Source organism: Drosophila eugracilis, unplaced genomic scaffold, assembly GCF_018153835.1.
Source record: "Drosophila eugracilis isolate 14026-0451.02 unplaced genomic scaffold, ASM1815383v1 contig_386, whole genome shotgun sequence".
NCBI lineage: Eukaryota > Metazoa > Arthropoda > Insecta > Diptera > Drosophilidae > Drosophila > Drosophila eugracilis.
In genome coordinates, this window is record NW_024573245.1 from 235,328 (window position 1) to 249,120 (window position 13,793).

Genomic DNA, 13,793 nt, shown 5'->3' on the forward strand with positions numbered 1-13,793 from the left:
AAAAAGGCGTTCTAAGACCGTCGAACACTTTTTTGGTGTGCTTTGTCAATGTGTTGGTATGAGTTCCATTATTTAATCATTCTTCATTTTCATTCATTCAAAGAAAATCTCAGTTTACTGTTTTTAATATATATATTTATTTATCATCAATATCAATAGTTGACGCTTGTTACTTTCTGTTGCTGTAGTTGCTTCTTCTGGATGATTTTGCTTTTGTTTGCTGTTCTGCGTTGTATTATAATATTTATTAAGTTATACTTACAAGTTAGGTATGCAATATATGTTAGTTGTTTGTTTTCTCTTTTTTGTGTGTGGCTTTCTAAACGTCTCTAAATAAATTGTTCTCATAAAGTGCGAACAAAAGTGATCAATAATTACTTTACTCAACTGAATAATTATAAGAAGTGCCCTTGTTGTAGCATTGCTGCCCTTCAAATGTGCAAGATTCTTATTCTCCGATTCTCAATTACATTAAAATTGATTTAATTAAAAGGTTCTATTTTTGAATAAACATTTTCTCCATTTGTTAGTTACTCGCCAGGGTTCTTTTGTTTACTTCTTTAGGGGACATATTACAATTACAGGAAATTAAAATATACGCTTGAACTATTGAATTTAGCCTTCAGCATTCCAATCCTTTCACATTCACTAATTACAAAATTAAAATTATCAAAATTACACGCAGTATTCAGGGACACACAGACAAAGGAGAGAGAACAGTATACAAAATAACGTTGAGGGTGGTGGAGATGTCGAATATGTTTCAGTATGAGAATACATGGTGCTGTACTGTATTAAAAACGGTTAAGCAATGCAAGATCCATTTAAAGATTATAAATTATGTACAGGTTCATCTATAGAGACTTTGCATGTGTGAGGACAGCGCAGGAAACCCAGATATCTATTTCTCTTCTCGTTATATATGAAAAGTCTATAATGTAAACACTTTGCTGTCGCTTATAAAATATGTGTGTAGTTGCAATAATTTAAATGGATAATCTTTATGCAGCAGAACTTTGTCTTGTTACAATTAAATTATAAGCGCTTTTTAATTATGTTCGTAACTGTATGAATATTTAAGCAATCAGAGAGGGGAAAACGATTCGTATATCAAGCTCCATTTAAGCAGCGGACCGAACTTGAGTACGACGTTAAATGGGGAAGGCGGCTCTGTCCTTAAATTCAGACGTAGTTGCAGCAGTGTCGAACTGCAGGGCATTGCGACAAACCCCAATACGCCCTCTCTAGATTGGCTCTTAACTTCTATATATAGTTTATATACGCTTCTTATACTTTACACAACTTTAAGCCTAAGGGATCTAGTGGTAACAGTTAGCCTAGCATTCAATTTTCGCCTCGATCTAGTTTGCATCCGCATCTGCAGCTGGTTTTTCAGCATTTTCCTGTCCTTGATTTTCTGCTCCGTTTGTTGTGGTGGCTGTCTAATGGTGGTATTGGCTCCTCCTCCACGTGATTTTTTTCCGCTCATCGGTGGAGCCATGTCATCCTGCTAGCGCTGGCGCTCGGATCTGCGCAATACTCATTCATTCCGATCCTCCGCACCTGACTCGCTTCCTGTGGAAAGATTTAGAGTGCTGGCATCCGCTGAAGAGCGGGTATGCCTGGTAGACCGGAGTTCCCTTCTCTTTTCAGGTGGCTGTCCTTCAACAGAACTGGACCCCTGTTCGTTTCCAGACCTTGGACGCTTCAGGCGGTTAGATGAACGTCGATTTTCTTCAGCTACCGCTGCTGCAGCCGCCGCGGCCGCAGAACTGGAAGATGAACCACTCAAATTAGCCGCTGATGTATTTTCAGCTGTATCGAGATCGTCCACGCTTCCGCCATGACTGCTGCCGGGATTGGCAGTTGGTTTCTTGAGAATTGGTTGTATAATCAGCTCATCGGCTTCTTCGTAGGGCGGAGGTAGTTTCGCTGCATCAGCAGCATTAGTGATGGTAAGCGATATACGCGATTCAGACCGCTCGGAACGCTCGCTGCTAGTGCTGGCCCCACTACTGATGGGAGGAGCAATGGTTATTGTTGTTTGACTTGGCAGATTTGCTGCCAATCCCGCAGCAGCTGCTGAACTGGAGGAAGAGCCTGATCCACCTCCAGATGCATTAAGGGGGGTTAGCGTAACCTTATCCTGTTCCGAAGGCATAGGCGCTGGCGTGGAGCTGCTGCTGGAGCTGCTTCCGCCTCTAAGACTCTTTTCTATACTGCTCATGCTGGCTCCAAGATTCAATGGTAGTCCTGCAGCGAGGGCAGCAGCGGCGAGTTCCTCTTTTGTGGGATGTATATCTCCACGTAAACGTTTAGAAAGCGCCTTCTGCTGTTGTTGGTGTTGTTGCTCTGCGTCTAACGCTGCAGCGTAGGCAGCTGCTGCTGCGTTAGCCGAACTGGAGGATGTAGATGATCCTCCCGCCGAAGAAGTAGGTATCAACGATATTCCTGATCCCAGACCTAAGGTCTTGGTGTAGTAGTCCATCTGTTGCTTGAAGGCATCCTGCTCTCGCTGTCGTTTCGAAGAGGAGTGGCTGCCACTTCCTGAAGCAGAGGAACTTCCACCGGCTCCTCCTGCAGAGCCCCCAGTTAAACCAGCTAAACTAGCTAAGGACCCAGGACCACTCAGTGGTAAGGATCCGCCAGCAGCCGCCATTGCCTGGGCGGCCATTTCAGCTAAAAAGGCCTGTGAAAAATCACTGGACATTCCAGGGATTTGTGGCAATGCTGCTGCCGCAGCTGCCGCTGCAGCTTTCGAACTCTTACTTGAGGAAGTCGATGTACCCGCACTTGATCCGGATGTCGATGGCATTTTTCCCTGTGAAAAAGCCTGCAGAGCAGCTAAATCTGCTGGTAGAGCTCCGCGGGTCAAACTCTCAAACCACTTTTGCTGTTCCTTGGCTTGTGCGTTGGCTTCATTAGCCGCTTGGCTGTTTCTCTTGCTCGAAGATGAGTTACCTCCTCCAGAAGAGCTGGGGGTTCCTGGCAGTGGTGGCATTCCCAAAGAGCTCATCAATCGAGTGGCCTGTGCTAGGTCCATGTTACTCATCCGGCTCAGCGATTCCAGAAGATGTGGATCTGCTCCTGGCATTAGTAAGCTACTCAGTTGGGCCATATCTGCCGCTGTGGGTGTGGTTTGCGGTTGGTTTCTGTTACTCGACTGCCTTCCACGTCCGGATCCTGAAGCTGAAGAGGAAGGAGTGGTAACTGTGTTGGTTCCACCGCCCATACTGGCCATCGCATTCATTAGACTCGCTGCCGAGTTTGCAGACGCTGTTGCATTCCTCGCCTGACTGGACTTTGATTGCGACTGATGAGACTTAGACTGCGTAGAACTCGTGTTGGAAGCGGATGAAGTGGCTCCATTTAGCAGGTTATACTGCTGGGCCAGCTGATCGTAAGCGGAACCAAGACCACTAGTTCCCAAGGAATACGGATTCAGACCACCTAACCCCATGGGCGGATACAGCAATGATGGATTCGGAAAAAGAAAAGGAAATCCTGCCGCCAATTGAGATGCAGAGGCTGCTGCGTTCTTGCTACCAGCTCCGCCAGAAGATCCTCCAGTGCTAGCGCTGATGGCAGCCGCTAACTGAGCAGCTTCATTTTGAGCTTGTTGCTGCTGTTGCTGCTGCTTTTTCTTACTGGCCGACGAGGATGACGAAGCGGCGGAAGAGCCACCACCCGACTGCGCCTGGCTCTTGCCGGAACCCACTCCTCCTGACGCGCCTGTCAACCCTCCAAGAGTAGGTCCGGCAGCAGCCATGAGCGCAGCGAGCGATTGGGTATCCATCCCCGCCAGATTTCCTAGTCCTCCCATTCCCGCCAAGCTTGCAAACAAATTCATGTTGTTTAGGTTGCTTAGTCCAGGAATATTACCCATTCCGGGCATTCCTCCAAATGACATGGATAGCAGCGGATTTTTGGGGTCAAAGGCAGCCAGTGGATTCTTCGGGTCAAATGCTCCTAGTCCAGGAAGATTAGCTAGCAGGCTTGGATTCAAGCCAGCTAGGGAGCCAAATTGTAATGCAGCTTGGTCCAGGGCTGCGGATGCAGCGGTTTGCTGGCGGGATGACTTCTTAGAGCTTCCAGGGTTTCCTCCCGCTGACGATTGTGTTGACGATGATTGTTGCTGTTGTTGGGTGTGGGACGATGATGAGGTGTTACTCGAGTTGGACGAAGGGCGACCACCATGCGACTTTACAGCAGACGAGCCATAGCTACTGTCTATCGATGTTGGTTTGGGTGACGGCGCTGACATAGGATTTTGCATTTGTTCCAGCCACTTTGGATCCACTTCGTAATTGGGGTTCTCAGTGAGCCTATAATAGAGAATTGCGTTAAATTATATTTGCTTTCATTTTTTAATTTACACTCACCATTGCATAAGTCGCTTTAGCTGCGGCGCTTTGTTGCCTCCCAATCGCTTTCCAGTCTGCTTGTTGATCACTGGTACAGGTTCCTCTCCTGTTAGATTCTGAGGACCAGACATCGAGTGTTGCTGCTGTTGCTGTTGTTGCTGCTGCTTTTGCATTTGGGTAGCATTCGAGGACTGCTGAGATGAGTTGCTCTGCTGGCGGTTAGAGCGCCTGCTGTTGGCACTTCCAGAACCACCTGCCCCTGCACCGCTTACGTAATCAATGCTGAGTTGGTCGCCTAGTGGACTTGTCATATCTGAGAGCCACTTGTTGACCTTGACGTCGTGCGGTGAGTTGGTTGAGAACTTGGAGCTGATCTTCATAGCCTGCTCCATTTCGGCCAGCATATTTTCGTAAGCTTTTCGTTGTGCAGGCGGAAGGAACTGCATCATCTTTTGCTGCTGTTTGAGGAAAGTCTGTGGATCGGTTGCCATTGTCTGGGCCAATAGGGCATTTAAGCTGTCCTTGGAGGATAAACCTCCCATTGCCATGTTCTGTAAGGCGCTCAGTCCGCTTCCGCCGGCTCCTCCGCCGCTGGCCGATGAGCTTCCTCCGGTACCGGATCCGCCGCTTGTCGATCCTCCCTTCGATTCTGCAAGAGAAACATTAAATTAGTGAGAAACTCTTTTGGATGCCAATCCTCGGGCGGAAAAAAGTAAAAGCGCAGAGACTCAAACTCACTTCCGGGCACTGTGGTAACAGTGATAGTAAAGGGTTTTTGGTTGGACTGCTGACTGGTCGAAGATTGCAGGTTTGCTGGCGTCACAGAAACGCTTGGCGGGATCTGCGGCTTCTTTGAGGAGGGCAGCGATGGGTCAGGGAAAGTCTTCTGCTCCTTGGCCGCCGATAGACCAAGCACGATCTCATCTAACTTCTTGCGTTTTTTCTCTTTGCCAATCACAGGCTCTTCAATGGTCTATAATAAAAGGAAAAAAATATATAATTAATCAAGCCATCCCAACTGGTTAGATTAAAAACTTACGCAATTGTTCTTCTTCATTAGTTTGTTAAGTGTATCGTCCAATTTGCTCTTGCTGCCCATTGAAGGAAAGGCGGAACTCAGAGCTGCATGCACACTAGACTTTTTGGAAGGCATAGAGAAGTCCTGAACCTCACTCAAATCAATGGCTCCAGCACTGGAGGCTGACTTGAGCATCTCCGTCATGTTCATTTTCGGTAAGCTGCGACGAGGAAATTTTAAATGCATAAGTTTACCAAGAAATGCAATCTATTTTTAGGAACCCACCTTGAGGACAGATCCATTGGTGCGCCCATTGAGGGCGGCGGTGTCTTCAGGGCGGGTACAGCCGGTTTGCTAAACTGCCCAGAGGACTGTCGCGAGAGCGAAGCATGTTGGTGAGCTGGGGGTGGCTGCATGCCAGTCAGGGCGGATGAGCTACCTCCTCGTCCACGTCCAGAGGAGCCTGTCAAAGCCTCCATGTTGGCAATCTCACTCTCCCAGTCTTTGGGTGCCACTGAAAAGAAAATAAGATTTAATTAGTAAGCACTTGCTTAACGGATTATGAGCTGCACTTACTTGTCGAACTGTTGAGCAGGGCGTGCAGTTTAGCCCTTTCCGTCTCTACGTCTATGGCGATGTGTCTCTTCCGCTTCTTGCCCACTCCAGAAACGGTGCTTGGGACGTTTAGTCCACTCACTCCACCGGCTGACGAGCCAGTAGCTGCGCTGAGCGACATTCCGGGAAGCAGGGAAGATAGGGAAGTGGCATTTCCACCCGCTGCAGCTGCAGCAACGGCCGCCGCTACCGCAGCATTTATGCTTTTGGCATCCAAGCCAGGTAAACTGTTGGCAGACGAAGGCTTTGATTGTGTTACTTGGGGCATTCCCGAGGAGGAAGATGCCGAACTGGCCACCTGCTGAATATGCGAGGATTGTAGGTGCTTTGTGACACCCTGATCCGTTGTAATGGTAATAACATCAGGTGTTGTGGAGCGGCGATCTAAACTGCTCAGATGAGGAATGGATTCATGCAGAGCAATGCTTAGATCAGTGGTCCCTTTGCAGCTAGCAAAGGCACTGTACTTGCTATCCACAGGCCACTTTCCGGACTCGACACAGGCCACGATGTGCGCAATACGGCGCTCTAATGCAAAATCCTTGAACCATCGGATCATGCACATCTCTAGCTTGGGCTTCTCTAACTTCTGTTGTTTAACGGTAGCTGGTTGGATTACTTCTAGGTCCGGGAAGCGCGCTTTGAGTTCGGCTGCCTGCTTTTTACACTCCTCCTCAACAGCTTTCTCCTTCTCTTTCATCACCTCGTCATCGTCGGGATCTGAAGGCCCAGCTCCCAAGTCAAGTATCTCCTGGTCGCCAGAAGGCTTTTTCGAAACATTTGTCTCCGTTTCAGTTGCAATAGGGGGCTCCTCAGAGGGGTCCGTTTCTACGACCGATTTTTTCTCCATTTCCCTATCTTCGGTTTGCTCCTTAGACTCCTCTTTTGAATCTTTCTTTTCTTCACCCTTCACAGCCTTATCTTCAGACTCCTTTTCGGTTAATTCCGGATCTTCAGAAGATTTACTTTCTGCTTTAGAGGCATCTTCATCCACCTCCATTTTTGATTCTTCTCCTCCAGCACATTCTGGACTGCTTGACTCTTCCGAAGATTTTTTCTCGTTTGACTCGGTGGATTTCTCAGGCGAAGTATCCTTTTGACCATTTTCGGCTATTGCTGGCTCGTTAATTTCCATTTTATCTTCGATCGGCTTGTTTTCTTCGACTACTGGAACCAAGTTTTCAGTAAGGGTCTTATCTTTATCACAGTCTCTAATTTCATCCGTGGCGTCATTTTCCGGGGTTTCTGCTTTTAAATCCCCTTCCTCCTTGACTTCAGCTTCCATCTTTGTGGAGTCTTTTTCCTCAGATTTGTTAATTTCGTGACTGCCAGCAGTTTCGATTTTTTCAGTGTTTTCTTCCGTTTTAATTTCATCTTTTACTTCAGTTTCAGGCGTTTCTTTCTTGATAACGCTTTCGTCAGTCATCAGTTCCTCATCCAGATCTATGACCTCATTCCTGATAGAAGCATCTTTTTCTGCAGTCGTCTTTTCGGCCGCCGCTGCTTTCTCAGCTGCTGCAAGCTTCTCGGCCTTTTCAGCATTAAAAGCCTCTAGTTTGATGGTTCGCTGGATTTGAGCTTCTAGTTCCCGAATGAAACGCTTTTCTGACTCGCCAAAACTAAAGTTTGGATCATTGAAAATAAAGGTTTCGGAACGATATAGTCCATGCTTGAGGACGGCGGTGATTAGCTCCTTGTCGTGCCGACCAGGCTCCCACCAATCCGGAGTATCCGCATTTTTGGTACACAGTTTCAAGCGTTCCTCGAGCAGGGGATTACGAGCCACTTCTCGCAGCTTGGCAAGTACTTCCAAGCGATCCAAAATAAGCTTGGCGTGCTCCTTCTCTATTTCCTCAATAATACCTTCAAGTCCCCGCTCCGACTCCGTAAGTTTTAAGCCTGCCTGCCGTTTGCACATGGCTAAAAATACCTTATAGTAGTCCGTCAGTGTTTCATCGCTTTTTCGTTCCAAGTGAGCCATCTGCTTGAACTTGGTCCAGTCGGGGGATAGGGAACTTGGACTGCTGGAATTCATAGGTGTGGAGAGGTGGAGATCCACACCATAACCAGTGAGAACTCGGAGGAATTCGTATTCCTCGCGACGGTTCCATTTCTTAGGAAGTAGTTGCAGGCGCTGGGCTTCACGCTCCTTAGCCGCCAATTCCATCTTGCCCTGCCGCTCCATTTTCTGTAAAAGTGACAAAAAAATATGTAATATTTAAAAAAAAAATGACTAATAAATAATGCCAGAGTACATGAATATCTCTTTAGATTTAAAGTTATGAAACAAAGACATCTAATTTATGAAACGATAATAAAGCTGTTACGATAAAAACACAGATATAAAGAAATACTATGGAAATTGTATCGCATTAATTCAGCTCAAAATTCAGTTTTATTTATAAGAAAAGCTGTCGGTTATCAGCTAAAAAAGTGTGTTTACAGTAATCACATTGATATACAATTTATTGTCAAGAAATTTGCTGAAATTATCATTTTATTTCATTTCCAATTTCAAAGCGGACGTTCTTTCACTTAGTTGGAAAAATATATTAGAAAAGAAATTAAAAAGAATCGACTCATTGCCATCGCACCACCCTTTTTTGCTCCCAAGAGACGGGATCAACCGAGGCAAGTTTCATGATGGTGGTATGATGTGGCGATACGACTACCTCCTTCGTCACCATTGTCGTTATCTTTTTCTATGAAAGAAAATACTAGAATTGAAATTACACACAAAATTTTCGCGAAAGGTAAAAACAAAATGAAAGTTAACAGGAAGACTGAATGCGAATGGCACGCGCAAAAGTCCTGACAAAGGCACAACAAGCGAGGCGATTGAGAGTGGAAATACAATAAAATCATAATAAAAGTAAAAACTCCGTTTTACACCCCTAATAACGCTCCGACTGGGAAACAGAGGCCAAAGGGCGACAGCAGAGAACAAGGTGGAAATATAGACACGGAACAATGAGCACAAAGGGCACATATACATACGCCATACTAAGCAATGGCGCCCAGACGGCAGGCGAAGGAGGCTCGAAACAGAGACGGAGACAAATGAATCCTATGAGACCAATTGCACGCGCCACAGCCAAGGAAGCTCATATGCACACACCACCCACATTACGAAAACTCTATGCCCCATTTTGTATGTTCGTTTGGATATTATGATAATAATGATAGGGGCAGTCCCTGTCTTAAAAACATAAGTAATAAAGGAGCAAGTAACTGAACTAAAAACGCAAAACTGCGTGTTATTCGGGAATGTCGTAATGCAACTCAGTGGACAACATATCAACTTCAACTGGGATACTTCTTATCGTTTGGCCTTCTTCGTGTTTAAGGTAATTCATTCAAAATTGTAGTTATGTTTTCAAATGTAGCTCAAGCTAGCGTGTACCTTTTCTGACTATAAAAAATGTATACGAGAAGGAAGATAATGGTCTGCAAGTTGACAAATAAAAGCAAAGCCAAATCGTTAACTAATTACAATCCTAACATATCCGGAATTTTTTTTGAAGTGTGTTTATAGCCTGAAATCCTTTTTTTCAAAAACGAAAACAGAAATGGATGCCAAGTGGCGCGCAGGTTGGTAACTCTGTCTCCCGTGTCTTGTTCTGCTTCCCTGTTTCTGTTTATACAACTAACGGTTTTTTTTTACTCGTCCTCCACCAAATCCCAGAAGCAGCCAACGAACGACGGCATAACGAAATCCGAAAAGGGGGACAAACAAAAACAAACGACAAAAGGAGATAAAACCATGGCGGCTCGAGGCCTCTTCTATCTTCTCTCCTCGCATACTATCCATTTACCTCTTGCTCGCTCCCATGGCATTCTCTTTCCTTCTTTGCCATCGCATTTACTCGATACAAGTGTGAGGCGACTCGAGCGATTGATTATGATTATTAGTAGAACCGATGGCGATGACTACGTTATACAACGAACGGCAGGGTAAGGAAAGGAAAGGGGAGCAGTAAGCAACCGCGAAAAAGCCAATTTAAATAGGCACAGCTTAGAACTTCAAAAACGGATAAGACTTCGGTACTTTTGTGTTAAGTGACGGTTATCAAACTACGTTTGCAAAATTAAAGAAACAGCAAATCAACATTGGTTTTTAAGGCTGATTATATCAATAAACAACTTTTATTTATGTCTGTAATTTCGTCATTGACCGTGCTTTGATATAATTTATTTTCTTCTGAAAGCCCTTCCAAACTGAACTTATACTTTAACCTCATGTGTTAGGGGTCTTCTACCTATTTTGTTTAGCTGTTTTGCTTTGGTAGTTTTACATGACTCCTCCAACACCATCATCGCCAACACTACAAGCACCTTCGCCCTCACTGGCCGTGTAAGTGGAGACGACGAGGGCGACGTTTTCCATTCTGCGTCATGTGAAATCTATAGGCATAAATTTATTGTTTTGTATTTTCGCTCGCTGCACAGCGAATTGAGAGCGAGAGGAAACCAACAGGCCCCACTGGTTTCGTCCCCTTTTTTCTCTCCCTTTCGCACTCTTGAGTCTCATTTACTTTTTCTTGATTTGCTGCCTGCACACATTCTTTGCATATTCTCTCTGCACTTTTTCATTCTCACTTTAATTAAGAGACACACGTACATATGTCAATATATTATTTTCTACCAAAGCATTAGTTGTTTCTTTTTGCATTTACCTCCAAAAAAGTGTCATTTCCATTGTTTAACGTTGTTGGTATCGCAGTGGCGATTTGTGAAGATTTGTTAAGATGCTCGCAGAACGCGGAGAAGCTACTAAAGTCCATGGGTTTAATAACCTCCATTTTCGGACATACAAAAATATCACAGTCTCACTACTTATTAAGGATTTATTGGGGCGAAATCGAAGCCTTACGGTTTCGTCATGATTATTGATTTCAATTAAGCACTAATTATCATTCATTGCGCCCAATGACAACTATTTGCACGTAGTTGCTGTTGTTGCTTCGGCAATTACATTATTCCATTCCGTTTTATTATCACTCCCTCTCCCTCTGGCGCACTCGCATTCTCGCGATTTATCGCGTTTCGGTTTTTCCCGTCTCGCTTCGAGTTTCCACGAGCACTTGGACTTTTTACAACTTTACACCGCGGCGCTCAAACAAATAATGAGCGGAGCGCATTGCGGACTAAAATACAAGACACACTCCTCACACACACAAACAACAAACGGCGACAGCGGCTAAAATCGAATGCGAATCAGCTTGGAAGAGAGACCTCAGAAGAGAGGAAGCGCGGAAGAGTGGGAAACCAAACAATCGTGAGATTAAGCCAAACGCCGTTTTGGGTGAATGTGAATATGAATGAGATGGGCTAAAAACTGAGACCGAATGCCGACTGAGGTGAATGAGCGTCACATGCAACGGGGGAGAGCGACAGAACGAGAGCGTCGACTTCGGCTTCGAGAGAGCGTCTGACTCAACGCAGAGCACCAGAAACATAGCTGTGAGTGAGTGTGCACTGGATGGACGAGTTTAAGAAGAAGCGGCCATAGCAAGCACATTGTGTCAACTGTGTAATGTAAGCAAAGAAGCAGCAGCCTGCCACACACTCACACTCGTATCCAAGCGCAAGGAGCGGATGAGGAGTTGGGACCAAACATACTGCAGAATCAGAGGCAAAAAAGCCAAGGCAATGAAACAAATGTACCACAAAAACTGTTGACGACACATAGAGAATAAAAGAGAGAAAGAGCACGCGACAGTCAAACGGATAAATAGGGGGGTTAATGCGGGACACGGCGAAAAAAGGATAAAATAAAAGAATAATAGCAGAAGCAGCGACAGCCGAAGGATAATAGGAAGAGTAAAGCCAGAAAAAGGATTAAATCTAAAGGCAAGTACAAAGTAAGGTTAAGAAATAATTTTTATCGCTAATAACGATATCGGGAAATTATTAAGGAATCAATTATATTTTTGAAGTATAAGTTATCGCTTTTCAATACATTAATCTAATATTTAATGGTAGTCTGTTCAGAGTTCAGATTGAATCAATAATATACTGCATATTTAAATATAAGCCTAAGTAAAACTATTTTGAAGACAATGGTTAGGAGTATTTGATTAACTAGTCATTATTCCGGCTTAGATTATTGCCATTTTGCAATTGTTTAATTAATTTGACATTTGGGCTATCTACATAATACAGAAACACACGTACAAAGAGAAATATGCGAAAAGAGAGCAAGGGACAGTCAGAAAGCCAGAGCGAAAGATGGAAGCAGGGCCAAAGTGCGATAAGCACGTAGTCAGAGCAAAATGAAACGAGATTATTAATCAATCCGCAAGATACAGATGCAGATACCACACGAGTGAGCGAGCCCCTGAGTGGATATCGCGCAAACAGAAATACATATGTACACGCATGAGTGAGCAGGGCAGATATAATCTCACAACCGATATGCAATGGCGACACATCTTCGTCAATGCACTCTCTCACTACTACCACTCGCGTGCAAGATCACCGCAGAGAGAACCTAAATTTTAACTTAATCACGCAGAAGTCGAAGAAGACGAAGAAATCGCAGGTAGGCTTGCTCGGTTTTCAATGAGATTTAGACTCAAGCGCAGACACGTAGCCCATGCTGATGGACTGAGCATTCGGCACATTGGTTAGACAACTTTTCCAAGTGTTTTACGACTGACAGGTGTAAAGTATATAATGCGCCGACGCAGCAGCTGCATCTCCCAAATGTACTCAGCGGAGAGAGAAAGAGCAACCATGAGACGCGGCAGCAACACGTGAGGCGCACGCGCACAGTGGGATATTCTCAATAGTTGATAATCAAAACCTGAGCTGAACGAACCAAAAGAGATAATTGGTCTGATTTGCCCCACTGTAAACGGTATAAGCGGCAGCCAAATGCTAATAAAATAATAAATCGAATGGCAACACCAACAGCAATGGCCGTTCTAAAAGCGAGCAACAACATCGAATAGCCCCAAAAGAAAAAGCATCCAAGCAAGACTAAGAACCGAAGAAGGGATCATAAAAGAATGGCTCGTGAAAAAAGCCAACAACTTCTCTAGGCTAGTTGTTCTAAATACAAGTTGCAAATGCAAAAAGGAATCAACAAAACATAGCTAAAATGCTTTTAAGCTGCAGCACCAGTATAACGTCGAAAAAGCCAACGGGGAGGTGGGAGAGGAGGCAATGGAATGGGAGCTCAAATGAGCACAATTAGGCGGCTTTATCGAAAACTCGCGGTATGCGAAAGAAGAGGACAGGAACCGAAACAGGTCACCATTATCCCCATCTGCTTTTCACTTCCAAGTCACATATTGCACTGAATAATTCAGCTCGTGGGAGTAGCAGAAGGAACAGCAGCCACCTACCACCTCATACTTTTGGGTGGGCGCACACGAAAAAGAAAAAATTAAACATTGGATAAATCCAGAAAATGTAAAATTACATATACACATTGCAGACAGCGGAGGTAGCGAATGAGGCAGCGGGTGAGGCACACAGACAGAGAGTGAGGCACTCTCGCATGGAAAACTAATACACACAGCGTCGGCAACGGTGGCAGCGAAAGTACAGCCAACTTACATAGGCTAGGCAGCAAAACCAAAACCACCCGATGATATCGAATGCCCAACAGCAACGCAACAGCAATAAAACCAAGTCGTCCACCAACGCCACTGCTTACGTCGCGGCATCCGCAGCAATCATCGTCACCAACTTCAGTTCGTCAATACAACAACAACATCGGTAAAAGCAGCTACAACCACTTGGGTTTGCTCTTCTTGCTGCTGCCTCTCGCTTCCTCATTCCCTTTT

The 13,793-nt window shown here is 45.0% G+C and overlaps 1 protein-coding gene across 10 annotated transcripts in view; it reads right to left on the minus strand.

Moving 5' to 3' along the window:
• Positions 1 to 985: 985 nt before the first annotated feature.
• LOC108106097 (mucin-19) overlaps positions 986 to 13,793 on the minus strand; it is a 39,900-nt gene continuing 27,092 nt past the window's right edge. For 9 of the 10 annotated variants that reach the window (XM_041818822.1, XM_041818827.1, XM_041818828.1 and 6 more), the window contains 6 exons: positions 5,959 to 8,185; positions 5,668 to 5,896; positions 5,404 to 5,602; positions 5,103 to 5,337; positions 4,383 to 5,013; positions 986 to 4,325 (listed from right to left, as the gene is read on the minus strand). In XM_041818822.1, coding sequence (XP_041674756.1) covers positions 1,541 to 4,325; positions 4,383 to 5,013; positions 5,103 to 5,337; positions 5,404 to 5,602; positions 5,668 to 5,896; positions 5,959 to 8,185 — 6,306 coding nt within the window. In that variant the 3' untranslated portion in view covers positions 986 to 1,540. Of the gene's footprint in view, positions 4,326 to 4,382; positions 5,014 to 5,102; positions 5,338 to 5,403; positions 5,603 to 5,667; positions 5,897 to 5,958; positions 8,186 to 10,673; positions 11,126 to 13,793 lie in introns of those variants that run through there. The other variant, XM_041818829.1, reaches the window with a different exon arrangement.